This window comes from Mya arenaria, chromosome 15 (assembly GCF_026914265.1).
Source record: "Mya arenaria isolate MELC-2E11 chromosome 15, ASM2691426v1".
Classification (NCBI taxonomy): Eukaryota; Metazoa; Mollusca; class Bivalvia; order Myida; family Myidae; genus Mya; species Mya arenaria.
Window position 1 is genome coordinate 51,422,095 of NC_069136.1, and position 13,589 is coordinate 51,435,683.

The following is a 13,589-nucleotide window of genomic DNA, read 5'->3' on the forward strand; positions in this document are numbered from 1 at the left end:
TAAGACTTAGTTATATCGTGACCACGGCTAAGTAATCTCATTGTCATGACTTACTAACTCGTTCCGACGAGAAAGTAAGTCATTGCCACGAGATAAAAAAATGTATCAAACGTGTCAGCTGTATACCAACGTAGCGTGGTTACAATATTACAGTAAAAAGAAGAGTACAATAAAAAAAGAAAACTTTTAAATTTAGTAAAGTGTCAATAGAGATAGTATCTGACTATCTCGAACGATTCGATAAACAACCAGATTATTTTAGTGAAGTCTTGAGTTATGGCCCTTGAGTTGTAAAACTTTGACCACATTGTCCACGTCCGCTTTCTGATTTAAGCTATTTTAAATTCAGCCTATGGTCACCAAACTTTGTAAAATGGTGTGTACAGTATGATAATACCTGGGATGGTTTACACAACAAGCCACTTTGCTCTGATTTGTCCGGACTTGTGACCATTAAATGCTTAAAGTTGACCTTGACCTTTCGTAATATAAATTAAGCATAGTAACATTTATTATATTAATACAATCACTCAAAGTATCAATGTAGTGCTATATATTGTAATCCTTGGCAAAAAAGCAGGGTGAGGAATCACCTGTAAACAAACAATCAATTGACGTTAATTTCTAAATAACTTTTTTTTTTAACTTTTAAAAGATATAAAAATATTTCTTAGCCTATAACATATTATGCTATATACTGCTTTTACACGTGTGAGATATTTCAGATTTGTTTGTACTTTAATGATGCAATCGTTGGCCAAAATTTTAGCCTTGCGTCAAAAAAGTTATTTAGAAATTAACGTCACCTAAATGTTTGTTTATATCGGCTGTGACCCGTGGTGACCCCTGTTATAACCCCTTCAAGTCACGTGATTCCTCGCCCTGAAAACGCTCACCAGCATTGTAAACGACTTTATCTCGATATTTATTTTTTGTTCTAAGATATAGAAACCTGTCAACGACGATATGTCGCACTTCAAGTTTGACAATCTGGTCACGGAGCTGACGCGGCTAGACGCACCCCTACAGTCCGGCCCCGCCATGAGATTTAACCGGAAGTCAGCGTCCGGCCTAGGTAACCCCTCTCGGAATTATAGTGTGTTGCACCGACGTGTTTGCATTGGGGTGCGGTCGTACCTGTCTTTTGTTTAAATGTCTATCTGCATCTCTGTTGAATTCTTATTTGGTATAAACATGTATACTGTTTATCATGATAATTTGCCTTTGATACCAAAAAAGGGTTGAAAGATGCACTCTTACTCCAAAAAAGATGTTCCACAATAAAACAATTGTTTTAATTTACCGAAAAGGTTGAATTAATATAGAAAATAAAAGTTGTGATGAAGGATACCGTGTTTATTTTGAAAGAAAAGTGCAGAAAACACAGTATTTTTTCCATATGAGACGAAAGTTAAACACTGTAAATCTTTCAGGACCCACCAATCATTTAATATTTGTGCGTTTTCAGCTATTAAATACAAGGTTACAGTATTGTTATCAGTTATTAATATTTTCCATAAAATAATCATTTAGTAAGTAGTTAAAGGTTTATCACTCAAAATTTATGTTTATTATGCATGTGTCACTTTAAAATTGACTATATAGTACTCAATTAATCAGCATGTATTTTGATTTTATTTATGCTAGAAAGTCATAGTTCGGTGTTTCTAGGAGCTTCATAATTTTGTTCGTAATTCTCAAGACCACTAGCATTCAATTTTCGTAAAGCAATTAATTATACCGGGTATTATTCACATAAATGAAACAACCAAATTACCGTATCTTCTTCTTAAAGCCGTCAGCCTGGGATCCCCTCGGTCTGCGCGGACACCCAATGTTCCGGACTCAGCAAGGTCCGTGAAGACGCCGAAGACTGCCCGTACCCCCGGGAAATCCCCGGGGAGATTACCAGTCCCCCAGCATCGGGGACGCTGGAAGACCCCCTCAAAGACGCCAAACAAAGGGTCTGGTCCCCAGCACCAGATTGACAGGTACGCAGCTTTGCATGGCTAGCATGATATCAATAAAGGCGATCGTAACAACTCGTCCATTTCCGGCAAACTCGAAATATAACGTATTCTTTCCGAGCGTTATGCCGAGCGTAATGACAACAAATATTTTTAACGAACTCGGTAGAAAGAATAACAAAGGAATTTGATGTCGCTTTCTTACACTATGCTAAATTAGTGTTATTTTTTGCTAACAATAACAAAGCCACATCTTTGATTATTTTTTGATATCGATTATTAATTTTCGTTTAAGGTTCATACCAAGCCGCTCCAACACTGACTTCGACCTTGCCGGCTACACGATGAAGCCGCGACAGGAAGCAGAGGACGAGGAGAACCAGTCGCCGACACGCGTCGAGTACCAGCGTCAGCTGGGTGCCGCCATGAACATCCCCGAGGACCAGAGAATACTATCCTTCAAGGACAACAAGCCCAAACCTGCTGAAGGTTGGAATAGTTAAACTATATCTAACCGGTGTCCCATGTTTCGATACCTAAAATGAGTGTGTTTTTTCCTTATTTATGTACGAGTAATCTCCCTTTGATATAGTAATGAAAGTAGGACATCCTTATTATTTAGCTCACCAGAGCACGAAGTGCTCAAGGTGAGCTATTGTGATCGGTCTTTGTCCGTCGTCTGTCCGTCAGTCCGTCCGTCCGTCAATAATTGCTTAAAAAAACATCTCCTCTGAAACTACCTGGCCAAATTCAATGAAACTTCACAGAAAGCTTCCTTGGGCGTCCCTCTACAAAAGTACAACGAAGGGGTCACGATTGATCAACAACAACAACAGCAAAGTGGGCAACTTTCTGTTTTGCTTTAAAAAATATCTCCTCTGAAACGACCAGTCCAATTTCAATGAAACTTTACAGGAAGCTTCCTTTCGCGACCCTCTACAAAAATACAACAAGGGGTCACGATTGATCAACAACAACAACAACAGCAACAACAACAAAATGGCTGACTTCCTGTTTTGCTTTAAAAAAAAACATCCCTCTGAAACTACCACTCCAAATTCAATGAAACTTTACAGGTCACGATTGATTAACAACAACAACAACAGCAACAACAACAAAATGGCTGAGTTCCTGTTTTGCTTTAAAAAAACATCCCTCTGAAACTACCACTCCAAATTCAATGAAACTTTACAGGAAGCTTCCTTGGGTGACCCTCTTGAAAAATACAACAAGGGGTCACGATTGATCAACAACAACAACAACAACAAAATGGCCAACATCATTTTTAGCTCGACTATTTGAAGAATATGGAGAGCTATACTACTCACCCAGGCGTCGGCGTCACACCTTGGTTAAGGTTTTGCATGCAAGCACACATAGGTTAATATCTCAGCAACTACTTGAGGTATTGCATTGAGACTTTATACAATGGTACTCAACCATCCAACCTACTGAATTAACCAAGTTAGATAACTTTTTGTTGCATTTAATGCAAAAAATAGGCCTTTATTATTCGACTTAGAAATTCTGGTTAAGGTTTTGCGTGTAAGTACACATAGGTTAATATCTCAGCAACTACTTGATGTATTGCATTGAGACTTTATACAATGGTACTCAACCATCCAACCTACTTAATTAACCAAGTTAGATAACGTTTTGTTGCATTTAATGCAAATAATTGGCCTTTATTTTTCGACTTAGAATTTCTGGTTAAGGTTTTGCGTGTAAGCACACAAAGGTTAATATCTCAGCAACTACTTGAGGTATTGCATTGAGACTAAATATAATGGTACAAAGTTAGATAACTCTAGTTTGCATTAAATTCAAATAATGGCCCCTTTTTATTCGACATAGAACTTCTTGTTAAGGTTTTGCATGTAACCACTTTTAAGTCAATACCTCAGCGAATACATCATGTATGACATTGAAACTTTACACACAGGCTCCCAACATCTAATCTTCTTCTTTAATCAAGTAAGATAACTCTATCTTTAATATTATATAATTTTTGCCCCTTTATTATGAGACTTACAAATTCTGGTTAAGGTCTTGAATGTTAGCACACATAGGATACTATCTCAGCAACTACTTGATGTATTGCATTGATACTTTATACAATGGTATTCAATCACCCAACGTAATTGAATAACCAAGTTAGATAACTGTATTTTGCAAATAACGGCCCTTTATTATTAGACTTAAAATTTCTGGTTAAAATTTTGCATGTAACCACATTTATGTTAATATCTCAGCACATCATGTATTGCATTGAAACCTAATCTTACAGTGACCCATGCATGCTTCGCCAAAACTTTTCAATCCTTACACTGAAAAGCGGCGAAATAGTCGAGCGCGCTGTCTCTGTGACAGCTCTTGTTTGCTTTAAAAAATCATCTCCTCTAAAACTACACGTCCGAATTCAATGAAACCTTATAGGAAGCTTCCTAGGGTAACTTGATCAACAACAACAACAATATGGCCAACTTCCTGTTTTGCTTTAAAAACATCTCCTCCTCTACAAAAATACAACAAGGCGTTGAGATTGATCAACAACAACAACAACAACAACAAAATGGCCGACTTACTGTTTTGCTTTAAAAAATCTCTGAAACTACCAGGCAAAATTCAATGAAACTTTACAGGTAGCTTTATTGCATGACCCTTTACAAATATAAAACAAGGCATCGGCATCAATAAAGATACGTTTAAATTGCAAAAAAATAGTATTGCTTTATCACAGAGTTGTGGCCCTTTGCTTAGGTGAGCGTTCATGGGCCGCCATGGCCTTCTTGTTTAGAAAATACGGACGTTTTGTGTGTGATATGTATTACGTATAACAGGCCAGGGTCGGTATTCATAAAGCATCTTAAGTAATTTCATAAGTTACATATAAGTCGATTTCTTAAATGTTTCAAAGCCAAATTAAAAGGAAAGTATATGTGTTTTTATATAAAGTAAAATATATTCAATAAAATCAATGTCGATGAAATATTTCAGATATTTTCAAATTATTTTATCATATTATTAGTAAGATACTAAAATAGGAAAATGACTTAAGATAGGTAATGACTTAAGTCATTTCTTAACTTAAGTCGAATCCTTACAATGTTCATTGTCAAATTGAAAGAAAAGTATAAGTGATTTTAAAATAACAGCATGTCTATTCAATATAAGCATCAATGAAAAAAAAAGTATTTCATATATTCTTAAGTTATCATATCAAATGACCAGTGATAAAGTTAACTTAGGAAAATGACTTGAGTAAGGAAATGACCTAAGATGTTTGATAAATACCGGCCCAGGCATTTACAAGCTGCATGGTTACATAATTTATAAAATCATATTACAGTATAGTTTTAAATTTAAAGGACAAGCAACTGCAAATGTGGGGCATTATGTATTGGCGCTTGCTCCAATAGTAGGACACAATCTGTTATTATAATAAGAAAAAAAACACAACATATTTTGTCAGATCGTCAAGTTCGAACACCGTTCTTAGCACACATAATTATGCAATATTTCAGGCCACACGAACAACCTCCAAGTGATATACAGCAAGAACAAGGCCTGGGGACCGGGCCAAGGACCCAAGAGGGTAATCCCCAAGGTTCCGGAGAGAATCCTGGACGCCCCTGAACTATTGGATGACTATTGTAAGTGTAGGGGTCGAGAACATGGGTAAGTGGCCGGGCCAGGGTGCCAATAGTGTGATTCCTTACACTTGCGGATTTAGGGGGGGGGGGGGCGCTTTCGGCGCGCGCCCCTCTAAAATAGTCAAAGTTTACTTTTATATCAATATGGGAGTGACAAGAGTTATAAAACATGCTCAAAATTCACCTTTTTTACTACAAATTGTTACAATGGTCTTGAGTCAGTAACCCTAAGCCCACATGCAAATAGTTTATGCAATATATTAACGGTTCTCAGGTAGGGGCACACGTCAAAAGGTTGCGCCCCTAAGTTACACACATTCTAACGTCAACTCATGGACCCACCCCTGCCTTAGATCCTCGAGAGAATCCTAGATGCCCCGAGCTAAATTATGACTGTTTTATGTATAGGGGTCACGAACATGTTCTGGGATCTCCACTGGTTTCGGGTCCATACTCTTTGATTAAAACTGAGTGACTTAGTCTGTCAATACATCTTAAGGTTTGCTCAACTTCCGGTATCAACACCTGAACCTACTGTACATCTAGACGAACCGCCCTAACATTAAATTAAAGTCATGTATGTTTTTCTGTTGCATTCTCCTCTACTTCCGGTATAGTACTTATGTGTGCACGTGCATTTAAAGATGTCTGCCACTTCATTCCCATTCTATTTTCACTTCCGGTTCAAGACCTGAACCTGCTTGACTGGTCGTCCAACAATCACGTGGCGGTAGCGCTCGGAGCAGCCGTCTTCATCTGGGACGCGTCTTCCGGCTCCATTGTACAGCTGACGGAAATGGATACACCTAGTGAGTACGTGTCCGCCGTAAAGTGGATAACGCAGGGATCCATTCTGGCCGTCGGGAATAGTCTCGGACATGTCGAGGTAAAATGGGATTTAGAGGGGGAGTGTTTTGAGTGTTGCGCGCAAAGTTATGTAACTCATGGGCCGACTGTTCAGAACGATGTTAAAGTTAACAACGTGATTTTTAGAGATCGTTGTTAAGTTTTGAACGTGAAATCTTTGATGATGTTCAGATGTATTTAAATAAAACATTTCCAGCTGAAAAATTTATCTTTAATCGTGGTAGAAATACTTTAGATCACAAGTATATCCATTGAATATTCAGAGCAGTAAAAGTTTGAAAGTTAACAACGATGGCGTTAACAACGTTGTTCACTTGAACGAAGTGCTGAACACTCGGCCACATGTATGCATTCAGGCAAATACTACTTATATTGGATAATCGGACAAATTTCATAATCGAATCGAAATGAACATACTGAAAATAAACGTTTTTTATACGCCCGAAGGGTCGTATTATGTTATGGCCTCCATCGTCTGTCCGTCTGTCTGTCCGTCTGTCCGTCTGTCCGCCCGTTAGCAATTCCGTGTCCGGGCCATAACTTGGTAACTAATAAAGCGATTTTCAAATAACTTTATACAAATCATCATTACATTAAAAGGATGTGTCGCGCGCAATTTCCAGGTCCATACCTCAAACACTAGAATCACCATGGGGGGACGTTAGCATTTCCATGTCCAGGCCATAACTGGGTTACTACTAAAGCAATTTTCAAATAACTTTATACAAATCATCTCTACATTAAAAGGATTTGTCAAGCATGCTTTCCAGGTCCGTACCTCAAAGGCTAATTTCACTGGGGGGTGTTAGCAATTTCGTGTCGGGGCCATAACTTGGTAACTAATAAAGCGATTTTCAAATAACTTTATACAAATCATCACTACATTAAAAGGATGTGTCGCGCGCAATTTCCAGGTCCATACCTCAAACACTAGAATCACCATGGGGGGGGGACGTTAGCATTTCCATGTCCAGGCCATAACTGGGTTACTACTAAAGCAATTTTCAAATAACTTTATACAAATCATCTCTACATTAAAAGGATTTGTCAAGCATGCTTTCCACGTCCGTACCTCAAAGGCTAATTTCACTGGGGGGCGTTAGCAATTCCGTGTCCAGGCCACAACTTTGGAGATTTTAATATTGACTGGTGTGAACATTCACAGAACAAACTAATCCTGAAAACATTCATGAACAAGCACTCGTATTCACAAATATTAGAATGTCCCACCAATGACTTTAATTCAACAATAGACCTCATCTTCACAAACATGGACGGCTGTAAGGCAGGCGTGTTGGAGACATATTACACAGACAATAGATTGTGCTGGGCTGGCTGGTAATCGGGTAATTTAGGAGATATGTACCAACCATGTTTGTATGCTGATTTTATAAAAAATATTTCATTTCATAAAATCTGATTCCATATTAGTACATCCTTCATTGCACTACTTACCAGTATGTATGTTGTTTTACAATTATTCTATGTTGTAAAAAAATACTGTTGAACAAAGGTTTTTATTAGCACTGCTAACTTAAGTATCATTAAAGTTTCAATATTGGAAGTTTAAGCCTTTGTTGTAAACACTTCACACCTAGTAAGCAGTATACTAGCATAACCTAAATGTTTATTAAAGACCTCAAGCCGAATCTTCTTCGGGCGTATAATGCTCCGTTTCGCGGTGCTCTTGTTATTATTTATTTCAACAATTTCTATGTCTTATTAATTGACCCTATATATTGAATGGCAGAAAAACAACAACATTATTTTTGAATATGCGATGTTAATAATGCTTCTAAAAATGATATTATACACGTCGCCTTCATGTTTTTGAAGAAAAATGAAATAAGTTCGATGGTTAATCATAATCATTATTCGCCGATACTGGTTGCCCAACGATGACTATATGATTATATTCTATGATTTCTCCATCCCTATGTCTATTTGCATAGTTTTCCCCAAGTTTAAAGATGCACTCTTACTCCCAAATAAGATCTAACACAATTAATAATTTTGTTTTAGTATTCCAAAAAGGATAAATAAATATAGAAAACAAATGTATAGAAAACAATGGTTCTTATGAAGGATACCGAGTTTAAATTGAAAGAAATGAGCATAACACACGGTATCTATCTTATGTGACTATTGTAGACCACAGTAAATCTTTTAGCATTCACCAACCATTTAATATTTTTTGAGCTTTCTGCTATCAAATACACAGTTACAATCTTGCTATCAGTAAATAATATTTTCCATATTATAATAATTTATTTAGTAAGTAGTTTAAGATTTATTTGTCAAAATTGATGTTTGTTATACATTTGTATGTATTGACTTTTGAATAAGAGTTTCACTTTAAATATGTTAATGAATAAATAATATTATGTGAATATTTATATCCTTAATTGTATAGTGCGTCTTTTTGAAACGTTCATACGAGGGACAAATAAAGGGGCGCCACTCTTGTACATACTTTTTGTTTTTCTCTTAGTTGTGGGACGTGCCTACCCAGAAGAAGATCCGGAGTATGACGGGACACGCTGCCCGGGTCGGCTCCCTATCCTGGAATAACCATGTCGTCTCTAGGTAGGCATATCATGGAGGTGGCGGTGTTGTTGTTGTTGTTAGTGGTGGTGGCGGCGGCGGCGCTGGCGGCGGCTGTGGTGGTTGTGTTGGTGGTGGGCGGCTGTGGTGGTTGTGTTGGTGGTGGTGGTGGTGGTGGTGGTGGTGGTGGTGGTGGTGGTGGTGGTGGTGATGATTATGATGATGATGATGATGATGATGATGATGATGATGATGATGATGATGATTGTGAAAATGGGGTCAATGTTTGTGTTTTGAATGATATGTTCCAAACAAAAGGTCTGAAATCTAAAAACGTGTAAAGCAAACAAACAACATTCAAAACATATAACCGAAAACAAACGTATAGGCGCTTAAACAAACAACAACAGCAACAACACAATATGAAAACTTAAATACAAAAAAAGGGTAAACTATCTGATTCAGCGGCTCCCGATCTGGTGCAATCCACCACTCTGACGTTCGTGTAGCCAATCACAACATTGGGACTCTGGCCAACCACACCCAGGACGTCTGCGGGCTCGCCTGGTCCCCTGACGGCCGCCACCTCGCAAGCGGTGGTAACGATAACGTCCTCAACGTCTGGCCCAACACGCTCGGTGGTGACGTCACGCCGTTACTTACGTTGACGCACCATCAGGCGGCCGTCAAGGTGAATTTATTTAAAAGAATAAATGTGCTGACTTGAAACATTTCGAACATTTGCATAACACATTTTCACTTCACATTGTCCCAACATTAGTTTGTCCAGTGTTTAATACATGTCGAATTATTTCATTTGATCATCTTAGCAATTAGTTCCATTTATTGGCATGAAAGCATTTGGACATTCACAGTACATTTATGAAGATCTACTAAGATCAATTCTTTTATTGTTTTTGTTTGAAACTTGTATTCATTTGTTTTAATTGACAAACTCTTCTTAGGCGCTGTCCTGGTGCCCGTGGCAACAAAACATCCTGGCCAGCGGCGGCGGCACGGCGGACCGCCATATCCGACTGTGGAACGTCAATACCGGATGTCCCCTGACGTCTGTCGACGCCAAATCACAGGAAAGTTGTTCAACATATCTCGTAGTTATTAAATACACATTTTGACATGCACTAAGTGTGGCATTTGAGTTATACATGTAGTTCATTTTTTGAAAACCAAATGGAGCTATCATTACCGCAAAAAAATAAGTTCGACTAGCAAAGGGGCCAGAATTAGATATCGGGGGGGGGGGCGACTTTCGGCTTGAGGTATGAAAACCTCTCCCGCGTCCAACCGGACTCCAAACAAAAAGTTGTAAGCTCGAAACGTGGTACAGGGTATGGTGGTTGTTAGGCGGTGGAAGAGCACCACCTGATTTGTGTCTACATTGTTCAAGGGGAGAGGTGGTGGTAGTGGTGGACACTATTCCCTCGATATTTTTAGTGCGTATGTTCAATCAATCGGAATAATATAATTGAAGCTTGTTACGATAGATGCTCGATAGAGCACTTTTTCATTGCCTCTTAAAATGCTACCAATACTGGTTTCTACCCATGAAACGGGCTTCCGTCAAACTCGAGACAAAATTAATAGGTACGAACTATAACATCCCTTATGCTAACACCTAAGGCACAGTCCCTGTTTCGACTTTAGAGCGAGGAGCGGAGTAAGACGTTGGAGGGGGGGGGGTCGAGAAAGAAGCTCGTGCTCCCAACTGAGTCCAAATATGGCAAATACCAAAATGAACTTCCGGTGGTGTGTTTCAGGTGTGCGCGGTTTTGTGGAATCAAGAGCACAATGAACTAGTTTCCGGTCACGGGTTCTCCCAGAACCAGCTGTCCATATGGCGCTACCCGGACCTCGCCAAGGTCGCCGACCTGGAAGGTATTAGGCAGGGCTTATCATGGAACTTTTCGAATGTGTTCGTTTCACCACTTCTGTAGCATGTTTCACTGAGCACTTTAATTGATTAAAACACTCTTTCTGTATTATCAGAGGACGTTGAATGAAAGCTCACTCCCATGGGAACTGCGCCAAGACAGATATCTCTTTGAAACTGCATTTTCTTAAGCATTAAGGGTTTCACGGTGCGACTTGAACGTACGTTTGGAACCCAGTGTCTATCACTAAAGAGGTCATGACTTCGAGTTCCGTCAGAGATATGTTCTTTTGACCTTGTTTAAGGTTTATATACCAGGGGACGATCTGGATCGAATTCCTTACAACTAGCATGAGCTCAATAAAAATAGCTTGAACTGATGAAAGTATGGCGTACCATCGGGGTCAAATTCGCTTTAAGCCGAAAATAGAGCAGATGTGCGTCTCTAATTTTTAGATAGTGGTGCAAATCGAAATATAATGGTGGTACTGAGATGACATCCGCAACACTTTATTTATATTGTGGCCATAACCTAGCTACTTGTGGCCACAAGATAAACAGTTGTGGCTACAACTTACTAAGTTATGGCCACAAGATAAACAGTTGTAGCTACAACTTACTAAGTTATGGCCACAAGATAAACAGTTGTAGCTACAACTTACTAGGTTATGGCCACAAGATAAACAGTTGTGGCTACAACTTACTAAGTTATGGCCACAAGATAAACAGTTGTGGCTACAACTTACTAGGTTATGGCCACAAGATAAACAGTTGTGGCTACAACTTACTAAGTTATGGCCACAAGATAAACAGTTGTGGCTACAACTTACTAGGTTATGGCCACAAGATAAACAGTTGTGGCTACAACTTACTAAGTTATGGCCACAAGATAAACAGTTGTGGCTACAACTTACTAGGTTATGGCCACAAGATAAACAGTTGTGGCTACAACTTACTAAGTTATGGCCACAAGATAAACAGTTGTGGCTACAACTTACTAGGTTATGGCCACAAGATAAACAGTTGTGGCTACAACTTACTAGGTTATGGCCAAAACAGTTGTGGCTACAACTTACTAAGTTATGGCCACAAGATAAACAGTTGTGGCTACAACTTACTAGGTTATGGCCACAAGATAAACAGTTGTAGCTACAACTTACTAAGTTATGGCTGTGGCTACAACTTACTAAGTTATGGCCACAAGATACTAAGTTATGGCCACAATATTTCATAAAGAGTTGCGGGTGTGACGTCACCTTTGTGCCACCGTAAAATATAGCGATGCATTTCTATTTTTTTTGGAACATACGAGCTGCTCATCTATTGTAAGAACTGCCCCTCTAAAAATAGGGATGCAGCTTTAGATAAGATAGAGATGAACCTCTAAGTTCAGTTTATGCATTACAACAAGTGGAACGTGACTTTTGACCCTGTTGTTAAGTCGTATGAAAGCATGTTAACATAACCGCCTGTCTGGTTAGTTCTCGCTGCTCACCAAGGCGTCTCGAGTCGATTATTGGCGTACATGAGTCCGGCTGAATGTCACAAAACTGGAAAAGCTGTTTAATCTCCGGGTACTTAGGTTTACTTCACACCACAATACCACATTTACTTTACATTACTCCTTGACAATCAATCAATCAATCAATCAATATATTTTTCATTCGTGTTCCGGGATATGCATATATACTTATTATATAGTATAATATACACTTATATACTGCAAGTGAATGTCAATGCAAAGATGCAACATGTTACATTAAGTCAGTATATGGAATCAATATCTAATTAGCACAACGTGTATAAAAAGTACTGTATTACAATAGAAAACAATTAATCGAAATAGCAACATAAACATTGTTTAACAAGTTAAAAAATATATTACTATATTTATTTTAAATATAAGCAAAAAAAGAGTTTTGAAATGAAATGATCAAACTTATATTTTATAATCAAATACACATGATAAATAACCTCGACTGTATCATACTTTCATTTAAATACATAGTACAGAAAAGGTTCTTTTTGTTCTTTCAGGCCACAAGGCGCGGGTTCTGAACCTCTCTATGTCGCCCGACAGCACCATGGTCGCTTCCGCCGCCGCCGACGAGACGCTGCGTATCTGGAACTGCTTCGCTGTCGACCAGAAACGCAAGAAAGCGCCGCCAAAACTGGCCGGCCAGACGGAAACGATAATTCTGAAGGCGTCGCGTATCCGTTAACGTAACACGGCAGCTGGAGAGATATTTGGAACTATTTGAATGTCGATTGGGACGAGATAATACACGTTTCACTTTAATTTGTGTTATCAATATGATATTATGGTAATATACGTAGCGTTTTTGCTTCTCAAAAAGAAATAAAGCGGACACACTCTTTTCATAAACTAAAAGAATAATCAAAATTGAAATTAATACATTGAAATAAAAATTGTACTTACATATGACTTTTTTTCATTTGTTTAAATTTAATAATTGAAAATAATATACAGACACCTCAATAATGTACAAACTTATGCGGTCTTGATCATTTGAATTATATGTAGTACACAAGTCCCTTTCACGAAAGGTAATACAGCTGTGTGTTCTATACGCTCCATCACGTTTATCTCCCTTATCAATGTGATGTGTCATGCATTTGTCATAACCGCACGGTGGCGCATTTAGC

The 13,589-nt window shown here is 38.5% G+C and overlaps 1 protein-coding gene across 1 annotated transcript; it reads left to right on the plus strand.

The window, feature by feature from the left end:
- The first annotated feature begins 871 nt into the window (after positions 1-871).
- On the plus strand, positions 872-13,281 carry LOC128220578 (cell division cycle protein 20 homolog). Its single transcript, XM_052929025.1, has 10 exons — positions 872-1,075; positions 1,796-1,991; positions 2,263-2,456; positions 5,492-5,620; positions 6,310-6,506; positions 8,979-9,073; positions 9,497-9,722; positions 9,997-10,143; positions 10,810-10,927; positions 12,960-13,281. The coding sequence occupies exons 1-10, from the start codon at positions 967-969 to the stop codon at positions 13,142-13,144; spliced, it is 1,596 nt and encodes a 531-aa protein (XP_052784985.1). The 5' UTR covers positions 872-966; the 3' UTR covers positions 13,145-13,281.
- Positions 13,282-13,589: the final 308 nt, after the last annotated feature.

Bases quoted from the DNA above. Each gene is read 5' to 3' on its own strand.
- LOC128220578 (XM_052929025.1), top strand. From the start codon at position 967: ATGTCGCACTTCAAGTTTGACAATCTGGTCACGGAGCTGACGCGGCTA. The intron at 9,074-9,496 runs GTAGGCATATCA...TATCTGATTCAG, and splicing joins AATAACCATGTCGTCTCTAG to CGGCTCCCGATCTGGTGCAA. The intron at 10,144-10,809 runs GTAGTTATTAAA...GGTGTGTTTCAG, and splicing joins AAAGTTGTTCAACATATCTC to GTGTGCGCGGTTTTGTGGAA.